Source organism: Caenorhabditis remanei, chromosome V, assembly GCF_010183535.1.
Source record: "Caenorhabditis remanei strain PX506 chromosome V, whole genome shotgun sequence".
Classification (NCBI taxonomy): domain Eukaryota; kingdom Metazoa; phylum Nematoda; class Chromadorea; order Rhabditida; family Rhabditidae; genus Caenorhabditis; species Caenorhabditis remanei.
This window is the reverse complement of record NC_071332.1, coordinates 10,098,215-10,113,414: the sequence shown is the minus strand read 5'-3', so window position 1 is coordinate 10,113,414 and position 15,200 is coordinate 10,098,215. Positions and strand designations below refer to the sequence as shown.

The 15,200-nt window shown below is 35.1% G+C and overlaps 5 protein-coding genes across 5 annotated transcripts; 3 read left to right on the top strand and 2 right to left on the bottom strand.

Moving 5' to 3' along the window:
• Positions 1–424: 424 nt before the first annotated feature.
• Positions 425–3,597, bottom strand: GCK72_018700 (uncharacterized protein; the record flags this gene model as incomplete). The annotated part of the gene is made up of 5 exons (XM_053732700.1): positions 425–509; positions 2,465–2,646; positions 2,915–3,045; positions 3,092–3,206; positions 3,532–3,597. The coding sequence occupies 5 exons, from the start codon at positions 3,595–3,597 to the stop codon at positions 425–427; spliced, it is 579 nt and encodes a 192-aa protein (XP_053581613.1).
• Positions 3,598–4,296: 699 nt separating this feature from the next.
• On the top strand, positions 4,297–5,428 carry GCK72_018699 (uncharacterized protein; the record flags this gene model as incomplete). The annotated part of the gene is made up of 5 exons (XM_003110399.1): positions 4,297–4,503; positions 4,548–4,789; positions 4,837–4,966; positions 5,012–5,275; positions 5,321–5,428. The coding sequence occupies 5 exons, from the start codon at positions 4,297–4,299 to the stop codon at positions 5,426–5,428; spliced, it is 951 nt and encodes a 316-aa protein (XP_003110447.1).
• Positions 5,429–6,829: 1,401 nt separating this feature from the next.
• Positions 6,830–8,270, top strand: GCK72_018698 (uncharacterized protein; the record flags this gene model as incomplete). Its single annotated transcript, XM_053732699.1, has 8 exons — positions 6,830–6,845; positions 6,916–7,086; positions 7,133–7,198; positions 7,246–7,329; positions 7,372–7,771; positions 7,824–8,025; positions 8,070–8,144; positions 8,193–8,270. 8 exons carry the CDS (start codon positions 6,830–6,832, stop codon positions 8,268–8,270), a joined length of 1,092 nt encoding a protein of 363 aa, XP_053581612.1.
• A 602-nt stretch (positions 8,271–8,872) lies between these two features.
• GCK72_018697 (uncharacterized protein) lies at positions 8,873–10,204 on the bottom strand (the record flags this gene model as incomplete). The annotated part of the gene is made up of 5 exons (XM_003110300.2): positions 8,873–8,974; positions 9,258–9,396; positions 9,443–9,781; positions 9,824–10,102; positions 10,149–10,204. The coding sequence occupies 5 exons, from the start codon at positions 10,202–10,204 to the stop codon at positions 8,873–8,875; spliced, it is 915 nt and encodes a 304-aa protein (XP_003110348.2).
• Positions 10,205–12,857: 2,653 nt separating this feature from the next.
• On the top strand, positions 12,858–14,944 carry GCK72_018696 (uncharacterized protein; the record flags this gene model as incomplete). Its single annotated transcript, XM_053732698.1, has 5 exons — positions 12,858–12,933; positions 13,383–13,747; positions 13,796–14,042; positions 14,131–14,612; positions 14,663–14,944. The coding sequence occupies 5 exons, from the start codon at positions 12,858–12,860 to the stop codon at positions 14,942–14,944; spliced, it is 1,452 nt and encodes a 483-aa protein (XP_053581611.1).
• Positions 14,945–15,200: the final 256 nt, after the last annotated feature.

Below are 15,200 nucleotides of genomic sequence, written 5' to 3'. Positions count from 1 at the left end.
ATTGAGTAAAAGCCACAAAAACATGGCTCGCGGCATACATACGTGATCTCATCGTTGTGAAGACCTGCATAACGAACTTTTGAGAATTCTCAAAAGTTCGTTAAATAGAATTTTGTAAAATGTATTTCAAACAAACATCTTCATGTAAATGAAACGGAATTAATGCTATTGAGTGACCAGAATCTAGAGCAACTAAATATGTATTGATAATGATAACTGTCTCTGTAAATCAATGAAAGAAAAAATCGACACAGTTTAACGAATTTACAGAAATAATCGAAAAATATGTTTCTTCACTTTTTCCATTTCTGTTTTGTATTTATATATGCATTTTTATTTAGAATAACACATAGAAACTGATGGGTATTTCTCTTTTTCTTCGAAATGCTTACATATTTTAAGAATTCGACAAAAACAGTGAGTTTCAACATGCTCCATCCGGGATAACAGGCAGTTTTCCACATGCGAACCCACGAAGATAGTAATCTTGATAATCTACACCATCACACCTGAAAGTTTATATTCAGTATATAAGAAGAGTAGAATTTCAAAAGTTGGCGATTTTCATGAAAAAAATACTAATTTACGTTAAAATGTGTAGTTTTATACACTTTTAGAAAATGATGCTTCTCGGTGCTGAAATTACGGATAAAACTACAGTTTTAGAACGCTTCTACGCCCAGCATGTGGAAAGTGTAGCCAAATTGTGGAAATATACGAAAACTACTTCTTTTTTGATTTTAGAATGCATATTTTCACTTTGACCTATTAGTTTGTTAAAAACTTTATTGAACTGACATTTATAAGTACAGAAAAAAAACAAAGATACTTGAATAAATAAAGAAAAACACGTGAACTACAGAAAATGAACATGTTCAAATTCTGTAGTTTAAGGAGAAAAAGACGTGGACTACAGAAAATAAACATGTTGATTTTCTGTAGTTTGAATAGAAAAAGGATAAAATGAACCCATTGAATGTCAAGAACCAATATGGTCCGAGTACTATTAAAGTGGAGGGTTGAATCCGGCCATGAAAAGACTGTGTAGTGATGAGTGAGTTAGTAGAATTATCTGAAAAGAACAACGGTTTACTATATCTCATCAACATCAAACTAACATAATCTAACAGCCAAAACGGTAGATTTCGGATATTTTGAACAAGTGTCTTGAGAAAAAAATCTGAAAATGAATTTGTTTCGTCTGTGCTTCTTTTCCTGATTTCAAACATACATTTTCCCTCAATTGAACTGACATACTTTCAACCGATAGAGAGACAACATAGAAAAATATCCGTTTCATGACAAAAATTAAGAAAAAAATCAGATTAGCTGAAATTAATTTATTTGATTACTTACCGCTCCATCAACTCAGAGAAATTGGAAAAACATAATTTCAAATGCATTGACAAAAGTTTTTTGAAGGAATAAAACATGACACGTGTCTTTTTATTTCTTCAGAGGAAATGAATCTAGAGCACGTTCCAAAATTTGCGACGTGTTCTATTAAAAGAGTGAACGTGCTATTTTTGTGTTTAATTCATTTTCAAAATGCATACATTTAAATATAATCCTTCCAATTTTTATGGGTTGATGGAGCGGTAAGTAATCTAATTCTCGAAGTAATTTCAGCGAATCTGATTTTTTTTTCTAATCATGGGTTTATACATACAATGCGTACGGTGTATTTTCATACTTAATTTTTGTCATGGAACGGATATTTTTCTATGTTGTCTCTCTATCGGTTGAAAGTATGTCAGTTCAATTGAGGGAAAATGTATGTTTGAAATCAGGAAAAGAAGCACAGACGAAACAAATTCATTTTCAGATTTTTTTCTCAAGACACTTGTTCAAAATATCCGAAATCTACCATTTTGGTTGTTAGATTATGTTAGTTTGATGTTGATGAGATATAGTAAACCGTTGTTCTTTTCAGATAATTCTACTAACTCACTCATCACTACACAGTCTTTTCATGGCCGGATTCAACCCTCCACTTTAATAGTACTCGGACCATATTGGTTTTTGACATTCAATGGGTTCATTTTATCCTTTTTCTATTCAAACTACAGAAAATCAACATGTTTATTTTCTGTAGTCCACGTCTTTTTCTCCTTAAACTACAGAATTTGAACATGTTCATTTTCTGTAGTTCACGTGTTTTTCTTTATTTATTCAAGTATCTCTGTTTTTTTTCTGTTCAATAAAGTTTTTTAACAAACTAATAGGTCACGTCGGCAAAAATAGAAAACTCAGCAATGAATTTATAGGAAAATACTGTACATTTGGTTTTCCTTTTTAATTCAAGAATTCTTGTATTATTATACAGCTAATTTATGGCGTCCTCTCATCATGCAAAAACATGGATTGGCTACAGAATATCACAAAACCTATCGAATTATGGCCGAAAATAAAAACTTTTGAAATTTGACCCTTCTTATATAATGAGTCAGGGAAAAAGACTTACACAGCATCGTCGACATTTCCATTTGCATACAAAGAATATGTTAAATTTGGAAATTTCGCCTCATTTCGAATCCATATTTGAATACAATTAGACCATTGTCCAACGGCATTTCTATCTGGTTGTTCGTAATCCCATGTATATCCAGAATAGCTAGAGAGGTAGTCATCAGAGAAGCTGAATTGCTGAAATTCTGACATTTTGGCTGATGCTGGCTCATGTTTATTCATTTATATTTTATTGACAAACTAATTATTTAGGTTGTTTAGCATTCTTAAAAAGATTCATTCCAAAACGATGTTCTAAAACTGCTCATTCTCTTTAAACATCAAAAAGTAAAACAAAATCTTCAAAAATCATGAAATACTTGTTTAAATACGTAGATTAAAATCTAACTTCTTATCTGATAAAATCGTTTTGATTCCAACCGTCTAAAATCTTGGAAAAAATTACCTGTAGGTTAGTACCCGTACAATATGGTATGTCTTGCCATCCATCTGCATAACATTCCGATTTTCGAATTCCTGAAACCCAAAATCCAGCGAATTGTGGGTAATCTGGACCTAGAATATCGATAGCAGTATCTGAAAGAGTCAACGTGAACACTTGATGTTATTTGCGGATGCATACTAGCAACGAAATCTCTCTCATTCGTTGTTTCCAATCCAGTTAGTGTTGCTTCCAGTTGTTCACAATAAGACAGAGCTTGAGATTGAGTATAAGTTATATCTGCTCCTCCGGTTACCTTCAAAATAGATATAAGAAACGTTTGTTCATTTATAAAACCTGTATACACCATTTAGTTGTGGGACGTGTAAAAATAGTCCATCCATATGGACAGTCAGGTACTGCTGAAAACAATTGAATCCATGTATGAATGAAAGCAAAAAGACTATTCTGACCTTTGTATGTAAGCTGCCACGTGTTGGTATTATCAAAGTTTATGTCATATGCACATTTACCAACATCATTTGTCACAATTCCCTAAAACTCAGAGGGTCAGATATGTAACCGAATAACGAAAGGTAAATAATAAATTATTCTTCAAACTAATAATACATGGGACTCACATGATTTGTTCCTTCTCCAAAAGTCGGAGGATTGTCCCCAATTGGACAAAAACTTTGATTGTTCATAACTTTAAATGCCACGAGAAACCCATCTGCAGCTTCTAGTTTTTCCACTCCAAAAATTTTGTTCACATCATATAAATTACATGAAATTGGAGAAACTGTCGAGTGGGCAACCTAAAAACTTAGAAAAACTATTTTTCAACAGTCTGAATAGTCTGTAATCACCACACAACTCATTGACTTGTAACACTGTATCACGCAATCATCCCACGAAATGGCAAAGAATGAAACATATGATGTGAAATTTGTAGGTTTCCCATAGGTTACTATCATTGAAAAAGTGTCAGAATATATTCTAGTCATGAACAATAAAACAAGAAAGAACGAAGAGAGCAACATATGACCTGCGGAAGAAAAATAAATGAATGTATTTCATACGGAAGCTCATCGAGACATTCGGCGGAGCAGAGAATGAAAACGGACAGCGTGAATAACATCTCATAAAGTGTTTTTATGTTTTTTTGTTCTTAGCAGTCCCCGAGAACAGAATTTTGAAATATTGTCTGGGTTTTGCGAGGGATATTATTTCATGTTTTGTAGCCAAAGAACGATCAAAGACGGGGGACGGTATACTGTGTTACTGATTGAAAAGAGATAGACAGGAAACAGGAAACAGAACTAATCAAATATAAAGAAGAAGAACTTCTCGGGACATATACTTTTTTCAGTAACAAGAAAGTATTCATTCCCCCTCTGAAAACAATGTTCAAAACTGCCGTCGGCTACTTTTTCCTTCAATTATCGATCATCGGACTTGTCGTTAACTTTTGTGTTCTTATTCCGTTGACTCGAGTTATGAAAAAAGGAGATAAAAATTGTGTTTATCTGATAGCAATAATCACAATCCTTAATGATACTATCAACTCATTGGTTAACTGTCTTTACTTTGCACCAACAATTATTTCAAGTGTAAGAATATCTTTGCAGTTAAGTCATCACCAGATAATATTCAGAGTTACATCCTGGCGGACTCTCCATCTTCCCCTGGTCCATTGTTAATGTCCAGTATTGCTCGTTTTTCTTGGTACAATGGAATCTTTGTCATGATTCTAATGGTAATCAATCGTCTTAATTTCTTCGTATTCAACAAAACGAATATGTTCACAAGACAACGAGTTATTATCTTTTTCATTATATCTTCTTTGCTTTCTTTCTCTAAAGTTGTAATTGACATATTCGTTACTCCGTGTTGTTTGTGAGTTGTGAATCAGAAACAAGACATTCAAGATATTGCATTTCTAGAGTACTGATGGATCACGAAAAATTTGGATTCACAGTTCTTAATCCTAAAAATGAAACAGATTGGACTGATATGGTCGATTCTCCGATTGAGATTACTGTATTTTCAGTGAGTGCTATAAGCTATATTGTGGTGAGTTCAAATGTTAACTTCGAGCTTTTTTGGCTTCTTTTGTAGGTTTTCGTAAAAATTCGAACAGAAGCAGGCAACGTTGAACAGTCAATGGATTCAAAAGAACAGAAGAAGATAAGAGCTCAGGAACGTTCAGTGGCAGTTCAGTTCGCATTTATTTCTGTATTCTTAATGCTCAGCTATGCTTCTCTGAAACTTACTCCCATTATATTCGGGGATTCTCACATCGAAGCGAATATGATTTCTCCAGTTTGTTTTGCATTGAACTGTTGTGCAAATGGATGTATTTTCATGTTCATGAATGAAGAGGTTAGTGAAAAACAATGACTTTTCATCTGTAATACAATTTTTAAGGTGAAAGAAGATTTACTTAAAAAGATATTCAAGAACAACACGGTTCATTCTGAAGGTGGTGGACATGCTAATGGAGTTCGGTTCGAGCAACCTGAGCTTATGATATAAACTATGTTATTTCGAATGTGGACAAAAATGTCAATGTGAACTTCCAATGTGTTTACGTATCAGGCTTCAGAAATAATTAATCCACTAATTTGATATTAAAATTATATCCATCTAATAAAAACGTCTACCGTAATTAGTCTCCCACTTTCCTACGGTTATATTTTTTATGAATTTCGAAACCAACTACAGTGTCCGTGGTAGTTTATACCGAGCCACATCTTATCTACATGAAATCTCCGATGAAAAATATTTTTTTTAGAAATGTGTAATCTATACAAAATCTGGTAGATCGGGAAAAGAACGACGTCAGTTTTGTAGATAATACTATCTACTACGTAGTAATGTAGAACACATTTTTATCTACAAGATGATAACAAGCTATGCTAGTACATACGTTTCAAAATTAGGAAACTGAAAATGACCGAAACTAAAGAAAGTACCAAATAAGATAACTTAAAATGAGGTATTCTGACGTTTTCCAATCGAAATTTGTTTTTTAAACTGGAATACAGAAGTGTGGAACGAAGTCTGTCTTCAGATTTTTATTTCCTGCCTGAATTTGAAAAGTACCTACAGCCGAATTAGATCTAAACGGAGATATACAAGTCTGAAGTCGGTCGAATGCAGACTGCAATGAAAGAAAAGTGTGTAATACTAATGTACTGAAGTATACTTTCTGGTGGGAATATATCGGTAAATTGATTAATCGAGAGTACTTCGTTCTTGCAACCAGCAGTATTAATTAAACTGTTTGCTGCTCAAAAGTTGGTCCTATGGAAAAATGAAATGTATAAGAAGAAAAAAGGAAAAGGAAACCATTGAAAAAGGTCAATATTTTTAGTGTTTAATTACGGCGCAAACTTTAGGAACAAAGTTTCTTGAAGACGTTCCAAAAAAGATATTCAAAAGAAGACATTGGTAATAAGACAAACCGAAATAAGATACATATGATTTGAATGAAGCATAAAACTGTTTAACTTTTCATTTACAAACTTGATATGAAAAATTCATTGGTATTCAGATTTTTTTTTAGTTTTGAGGTCATTGCAGTACTACAGATTTTTGATCGACTAAACATTTCTGTACACGATCTCATCACTCCATTTGTTGTTTATCCACCCAAGATTTATCTCAAAATTCAATATTTAGTTTTCAAAATTTCATGTCTGCAGAGGAGATGTTATCGCCCTGTCCAAGGCGTTCTCTAGGCACCTACAGTATCGTAATCTCCAGAATCTAAGAAAAATTATAGAAAAAAGTATCAGCGCCGCCTCGGTCTCCGTTCACGAGTTTTTATTCTGAAAAAACGAGCGAAGCGAGAGAGAATAAAAGGATATTTGAAAAGGAAATGGTCATTCAATACATTTTGTTCAACCCATCACATCTTTCCAGACGAGAAAAATGATTGCTGAAATTGGTAAGGATTCATTTCTTTTCTAACAACTAATTCTTTCATAGAGAATCTTATTAAAATGAACCGATTTCAGCTCAACCAGGAGACGATTCCAAAACATGCTTAGTCTGTACAATCACAGAAAATGTCAGACATCATTTCGGGTCAACTACTTGTCTAGCGTGTGCCTCATTTTTCAGAAGAACAGTCTCTTTGAATATCCAATATATCTGCAAACAATCCAATGCTTGCCCAGTTTCTTTCGGTACGAAGCGGTTAGTAAACCTAAAACATCGTATCATTCGTTTCAGCTGTTCGAAGCGGATGTCGATCGTGCCGATTCCAAAATTGTTTGAAAGCTGGAATGAAGACTACGAGTGAGTTATGCGAACTAAAATCAGGTTATTCTACTCTGGAATTACAGTGGTTCGTGGCAAAAGAGACATCAATAAAGTGCCGAAATATGTACGAGAGAATATGAAACAAGGAAATGAGATGATCATTAGAGGTGGCAGGTCGGAATCCTAACATATTGACTTTCAATTTTCAGACTACGCAACTTCTTCATTTGAAACTCTTCACGGGTTTCCAAGAAGAGAAGAAGCTGAAAAGCCGATGGAGAACGAAGACGTTCTAAAGCTTCTGAATATAACCGCTGACCAACTTCTGGAATATTATTTAGAATTGAATGAAAAAGAGCCGTGTCCATTGAGAAAGATCTCATTCACCTCATTCTTTCAACTGAATCAACAAAATCATTTCGAGTCAACAGTCATATGCAGAAGCTGTCCTGGAACAGATCTTCTCAACCCAGAAGACGTTGGAATTCTATTCCAGTATACCTCATTTGCAAACCTCTGGATTGATGCATTGTGGGATGAAATTCATATCGAAGAAGGGAAAGAGGAAATGTTTCAGAAAGAAAATCAAGAAAATGAAGGAATGCCGAGGTAACAGTTTTGGATACCGAGTCCATACCTCCAAATATATTCATAATTTCAGATTATTCTCCGATTTCCTCACACATTTTTATGAAAACGTCGGGATCGCCCTCCGTAGTTTGAATCTCGACATTGTAGAATACGCAGTTCTCAAATCATTTGTCATTTGGAAACTTGGAGTTGTGGATTTCAGCACAACCCTTAAGATTGTTGCCCAAGAGCATTATCTTGGATCAACTGTGGCTCTCACTGAGTATTATAAGGTATACAAGAAGTTCCAGTCAAAAAAAATTTTCTAACTTATCAGAAGGAGAAGAATATGGATCAGTTCGAGATCGCTCTGAGGATTGCTGACTTGACTCTTCTTTTGGGCCCAATTTTCGTAAGTGATTTCAGTTTACGGTATCTTTGTTAACGTGTCTTTTCTCAGAACAGCTATCGAGAAATGGTAAATCTCTATGAGAAGATGCAAATATCAATGAACGAAAAGATGCGAATGGAAATATGAACGATGGAACATAATCTGTTTGCATTATTGAGAGAAAAATGACATGATATCAGGATTTCGATTTTTAACAGTGTAAATGTATTCATTAAACTTTGCTCATTTGTGCATTGTACATAAACATTTAACAAAAGTGCTTTATATATATATATAGGTAATCAAAAAAGTGTTCCATACGGGAAGATGTACTGGGGTCGAACAACTCAAATGTTTTTCTCACTTTTCTCCAACTAGAACTACAAGATGACCAATGACCCGAGATAAAATCTAGACGGTCGTTGGAGTCATCCGCAAAAAAGGAATGTATTCGGGGCATGTTTCAAAAAAAGACACTCCAGTTAATCTTTGATTCAGATGTGTTCGATGTTGGATTTTCTCGTGGATCTAATATGAAGTACGATTAAAATATCTCATCATGATTGACTTAAACTCTAAAATCACAGAAAACGAGCTTTGATCAATCAGAACTGGGAGAACACTTCCTTGTCTCTCCTTTTCAATAATCATCATTCAATAGGAATAGTTGATCAGATTGGTTTATTCATTTGCAGAAAAGCAGTAACTTTATTTCAATTTAGCCCTTTTTGTGTCTAGAAATCGAAGTATTACAAACTGGACTCCATCTTTGGGCTACACGGCGGAAGTATTGAAGAAGCTGATCTTTGTAACGAAGGTGATGGTCGTGCAGTACTTGGTTTGTTCATTGTCTGAAAGAAAATATGAATCAACGGAACAAGGTTAGACTAATCAAATCTCAATTCAGTTGGGCCTGTGAGGAGGTCTTGTTTTTATTGGGATGTTCATCGAAACAATTTTTCAGATTGGCTACTAGATCTTTGCAAACAAGACGCCCTTCTGTTCATCCCTTTCTTTTATATTATTTGTTTTTGTTGTGAATGTATCTCCCAGGAAAGTGAGGAATGTTCCAAACTTCGTTTTATTGAGATAAGGCGAATTCACCACATACAAAATTTACAACATATTACTTACCATTCTATCCCGTAATCCAAACATTCTTCGAATCGTGTTTCGATACCGACATGATAATAAGACACATAGAAAACATCTCGTCGATGAGTTGAAAGCAAAAATCCATTTAGTTACAACTTTCGCATATTTTATAAAGTCTCTGAAACGAAAAAAAAATTATTTTCATCATTAATTTGAAATCTTACACTGTATCTGCTCCGAATATTAATTCTAAAATGAAAATGACCGAATAGCATATTTCGATGAAAAGTTGAAAAACTGAGATAACATTCACTAGGGTCGTCGTCTTCTCGTTTCTCTTTTGATGTGGATTGATGCTTGACACACTTTGAATTTTCTTTGATTTTTGAACTTCTGTTGATAAGAAAAATATCAAAACTGGATACAAAAGACACGGAAGAATATGAGTGAAGAATCCATTTGACAAATAAAACAGTATAGAAAATACTCCATTTCCAAATGTGTACAAATCAGAAGCAACTAATTTATATTGATAAACTTCCGTAATTGATAAAGATTCGCATCTGAAATCGAGTTTAGCGAAACAACTTCAATCAGTCACCTACCCTGGTTTCGGTGTCCAAATCCCCATTTCCGAAATCTGGTCTTTGTAATAAAATGACATTGAAATAACGAAACTGCACACAAAACTGAGAAATATTAGTATCCATCCGAATCCAGGAGCTGATATCATTTGAAATCGATTATCAGAGATTTTTTGAAGGACAACTACGCGAACAAGTGCGAATAAAACACAGAGCCACGTGGACAAACGAGCCATATTATCAGCAGTTGATAGTACGATACGGTTGAGATAAATTGAGAGAATTGATGGAGGAAGAGGACTGAAAAAAGGAAAATTTTATTTCTATACTTGGAATCAAATCTAACCATTTTTGCCACTGCTCCCAAAACTCTTCCAGCTTGGTTTTCATGGGGATGAACATTGAATACAGCTCGGAAAGACATACTCCAATTAATAAAACATAAATTGAAGCTGTTCTCATATATCTTCTTGTTAAAACAACCAAATGAAATATATTGATTATGAAACTGAAGAAGCAAATCATGTATTCATGGTCCGACAGAAAAGCAAAAAACAAGTTTGACTTGAAGTTGAATCCAATCATTTGCGATTTCTTGTGAGTACACGGAGTTCAGTTATTGAAAGTTTGATGTCATTTTTCTCAATATGAAGTTTGAGCTCTATGAGAGAAAGTGAACCGCTCGCCAAAAAGAAAATTAAATTTATGCTCTCAAAGCAGAGAAAATGGGATAGAAAATGAGGGAGAAAAATGAAATATATGTGGTCGCTGCAATTCCAGGAAAACAATAAGAGAGAATGAGGCATTAAATGTAATCATGAAAAGACGTCTGATGAAGAAAAATGACTGCGAGCTTTTGTTTTGGTGTCGGTAGGTCAGTTTGAGGTGGGAATTACGTTAGAGAGTAATCAAGAGAATGACTAGAAGTGGTAAACGAACTGTGGATTAGAAATAGAACACTCATGGAGTCATGGATTAGTTGCTCATTGAAACTCTTTTTCCCAGAATGAAAAACAAGTTCTCAGAAGAAAATGAATTGTATGTTCATTGATCATTCAGGATATTTCTTTATCTGATTCACGAAATCATATGGAACATGATAGCTCTAATTCTCCATTATTACATAAATTCAGAGCATGGATTTCTGTGAAGATAATTGATTAGACATGTCATTATAACACTTGGAATACCTCTGCTAGTTTCAATTAAGCACAATAATAGCTGTGGACTAACGAGTCCAATGTGATGTCTAGCTGAAAACGGACATTTCATACACATCTAATTTAATTATGAGTATAAAAAATGGATGAACTGTTCTCGGTTTTCTACTGGACAATTTTCAGAGAATACTCACTGCAGAAAAGGAGGCGAACTATTTAGGATCGATGTGCCAAACATTTACAGACAAATTTCTAAGAAATATGCTGAAACCGAAGTACTTATATGAACAAAGTGTCTGCTTTTGTAGCGAAATGAGAGTCTTTCGATCAGAAATCCACATCAAGAGCATCTCCCTGTTGGACTCCGGGCAGCAGTGTTATCTAAAACTCATCTGAAATCAATTTTCCCTTTGGGAACGTTCTGAGTTCATATTTTTTGGCTTATATCTTTAATCTATTCTCAATATATCACAATTAAAAGATTAATGATAGGACACCACGGACCGGTTTTCCATTCTCTTCTTTTCATCAGCTGTCTCCTTTCATTTGTACTCTACTCTGGCCACATGGTCTCCGTGACGACAATGACTTTCGGTTCCATTTATCTGAATAAGCAGAAGCTGCTCTGTTGCAAAATGATCTTCAATCAGTGCCAATATTCCTTCGAAATTCCAAAAATTCCTCTCTTCACCACTATCTTCCTCTGTTCCACATTCTCGTCAGTTTTCTTTTTTACTCTGTTGATAACACTTGATAAGCGGAGAGTAATGTATTTAAGGAGAGTTCGTTTTCTGAAAATGAATGTACCTTTGATGTTTACTTCTAGTTCTTTTTTGTTTATTTTATGCCAAAAACATGACGAATAGGGTAAAACAGTCACGTTTCGACTTGAAAGTTTATGGATGATCTCTGATAGTTTTTGATGTCTAGAGATAGTTGAGTATCATCTATGTCACTTGAAATAATTATATTGAATACAAACCACTCGAGTGAATAGTAGTGACCAATAGTTATTTCATTTGCATAAATTTCACTAGTACGGGAAATTTCAATTCGTTCAAAATGCTTGTTCTGACACAACAACAACATCGTCAATGTTTCTACCTGTGAGTAAAACTTCCTAATTCCAAATATAGCTCGGATAGACTTGTTCAGTCAGAGCTTAGGCCGGACCTGCGTCAAAAGTTTTCACAACTATGTTCTGATAGATGATTCTGACCATCGAAATTGCTGTATCATAGTCTAATTTGATAACCAATGAGACAGGTCACAATCTTCGTCGTCACTGTTCTGAAAGCATGTAAAAAAAGAACATCACCACCTATAGTTCTCTGTCGGTCGAACTCTTCAAATCTTTTTTTAAATATGTTCCAACATATTTTGATGATCCCCATGTTCAACTTACTGTCATAAACATTTTTCTACTTTTACTTTCAATAGTCGAATATCTATACATAGTTACTAACATGTTCTGTATCTCTGCTCCTAAATGTCACTTTCAAAAATGATATTCAGAAACCGTTGTCTAAATCTCTTTAAATCTGCTAACTGTCCACCTGACTCACAGTCGGAAGTGGGCGGAGACTTAACACATATAAATATGATGATGTGAAGAGAGAATAGGGGAATCCGCAGTGACGACGACTAGAGAATCAAACAAATCGATCTTCAGTCCATCTGTCACGTCTTCTTTTTCTCCTCCCATCCGCCTGCCATGTCCATTTCATATCAACCTGTTCCACATTTTTTCTGTCTCACTTACTTTACGTTTCGATCCGAGATTGATCTATGTATTTCGTCCTTTTTGGTTCGGTTCAATGGCGATCGAACTTTCTCTTTTCATTCAAATTGTTCGAAATATATGAACACTCAATTCATATTTTCAGAGAAAAAAGATGACAGTGGAAGTATCATCATCTAATCCTAAGAAAGGAGCATCCGTGGCATTTCCAGAAAAGGAGCACCCACAGGGTAGGTTCTTCGAAAATTCTTAAAATGATGATTGATAATTCAAAAAAGAAACCCCATGACAGACAATATTATCATGTGAGCCTGAGGAAAAACAAGGTCTGAAACAACGTTTTTGTGTACAGACTCAGATTTTACGTAGCTCTTCACGTGACATTTAGTGTGTCGTCTATAACTTATATCATGTTCTCTGAAGTTTTAATGAAGAATTATATTTAGAATTGACGTGACAAATCGAATCACTGTCAGAAAACTTTGATCTAGACATCAGCAAAAGGAGGAAAAGTTGAAAGATTACCCTAACGGAAGTGGCAGGTTCCGTTGAGAAACATTGATAACACTAAATAACAAACAATCACAATTTTGGAGAAAGGACGAGAAACTTCCGAAGACTGTCCAGTCTTAATGATAAAAACACAAAAAGAGCATCTGAATATAAAATGTATTTTCAGAAAAGCCTCTATATGTTCGGTATTTGGTGCTTGTCTCCACAATGCTCTGCCTGACATCACTCATGTCTAACGTTGTCTGCTTCAACTTCACCGTTTTATGTATGCCAGGATCTGGAGAAAGCGCCGAACTCCAGGGAAATCATACTCATTACACAGGATACACTCGTCAGGAGAAAACTATTTTATTGAGTACTGTAGCTGTTGGAGCAGTGTTTGGAGTGGTTCCTGTAATAATTGGAATCTCAAAAATAGGACTGAAGAAAGTGTTTCTCGCTTCCGGAATAACTGCGACAGTTTCGACATTTTTGATTCCGATTTTAGCCCCGCTTCACTTCTACATGTTTGTTATTTTGAGATTCCTTCAGGTATGTCTATCTGGAAACACTCTATATTTATTATATCAAAAATTGTAGGGTCTATCCTATGCTACTTGCTTCCCAGCTGTGGGAGCAATCACTTCATCGTGGGCATCACTGGCTCAACAAGGTCTCTTCATTGCAGCTCTCACCACATTCGGACAGACATCTTCCATCTTTTCGATGCCTGTCGCAGGAGAACTATGTTCTTCTCAATTTGGTTGGAAAGCAGTGTTCTATCTTCACGCTATAATCACATTGATTGTCTTTACAATTTGGTTCGCCATCTTCACAGATTCTCCAGGTTTGAATTTTCTGATTTCTTTAACGGAGTTGACAGTCTACCTATTCAAAAGTTAACAAAAACATTTTTCAATCTATTACTTTTCCAGAAGATAACAAATTTGTACGACCTGCTGAGCTAGCTGAAATTGAATACAACAAATCGGAAGAAGCAATTCACGATGACCACAAACACAGAACTCCCTATTTGGAAATTGCTTCCACTCCTTCAGTGTGGGGAATTTGGATTGGAGCATTCGGAGATTTGATTGCTGTTCAACTCATTCATATCTACTCTCCAGTTTTCCTTCATGACGTCGGAGGCTACTCTTTCGAGAAGACTGGATTCGCTGCTGCCGTTCCAGTTCTCTTCCAATTTCTTGTCAAAATGTTCGCAGGCCATTCAAGTGACAAAATTCATGGCATCTCTGAAACAACTAAACTTCGTATTTATAACACAATTGCTCTCGGAGCCAGTGCCGTTTTCTTGGTTGCACTTGGATTTGTGAAACAAGGACAAGGAGTTTTGGGATTGGTTTTGATGACGTTGGCAACTGGAATGTTTGGATTTAATGGAGGAGGTTTCAGTAAGGTTCGTTCATTCAAATGTGGTCCAGAGAACTCTAACTAAACGAATTTCAGTGTTCTGCTCTTGTTTCTCGTCAATACAATCACTTCGTAATGGCGATTCACCAAATTCTGATTTGTTTCTCAATGATTGTTTGTCCTCTCATTGTCTCTTCAATTCTTCAACAAGGAACCGTCGCCGAATGGAGAATTGTTTTCTTCATTCATGCTGCAATTCTTCTCATTTGCAATGCCATCTTCTGTTGGCTCGCAACAGCGAAACCTGCTCCATGGACAGATAGAACAATCAAACAATCTGCAACAAAGAATACCCCACTTTATCAGTCCAAAGTATAAGTTTTAATAGTTCTCACTGATACCATTTTTTCATCATCAATCACTTCATAACTCATATCACCCTTCTTTCTTCTAACGGGTATATATCTTTCCTGTCACCATAAAAATGTAATTATACTGCATCTGAAAAAAACCTGTTGCATATTAACTATTACAAAACTTTATTCAGCAACGACTCGCTAGCGAAAAGGTTACAACAAGCAATCATAAAAATCGAGTTATGCGTCAGAATCCGAATCCGAATCAGAGTCTGAGG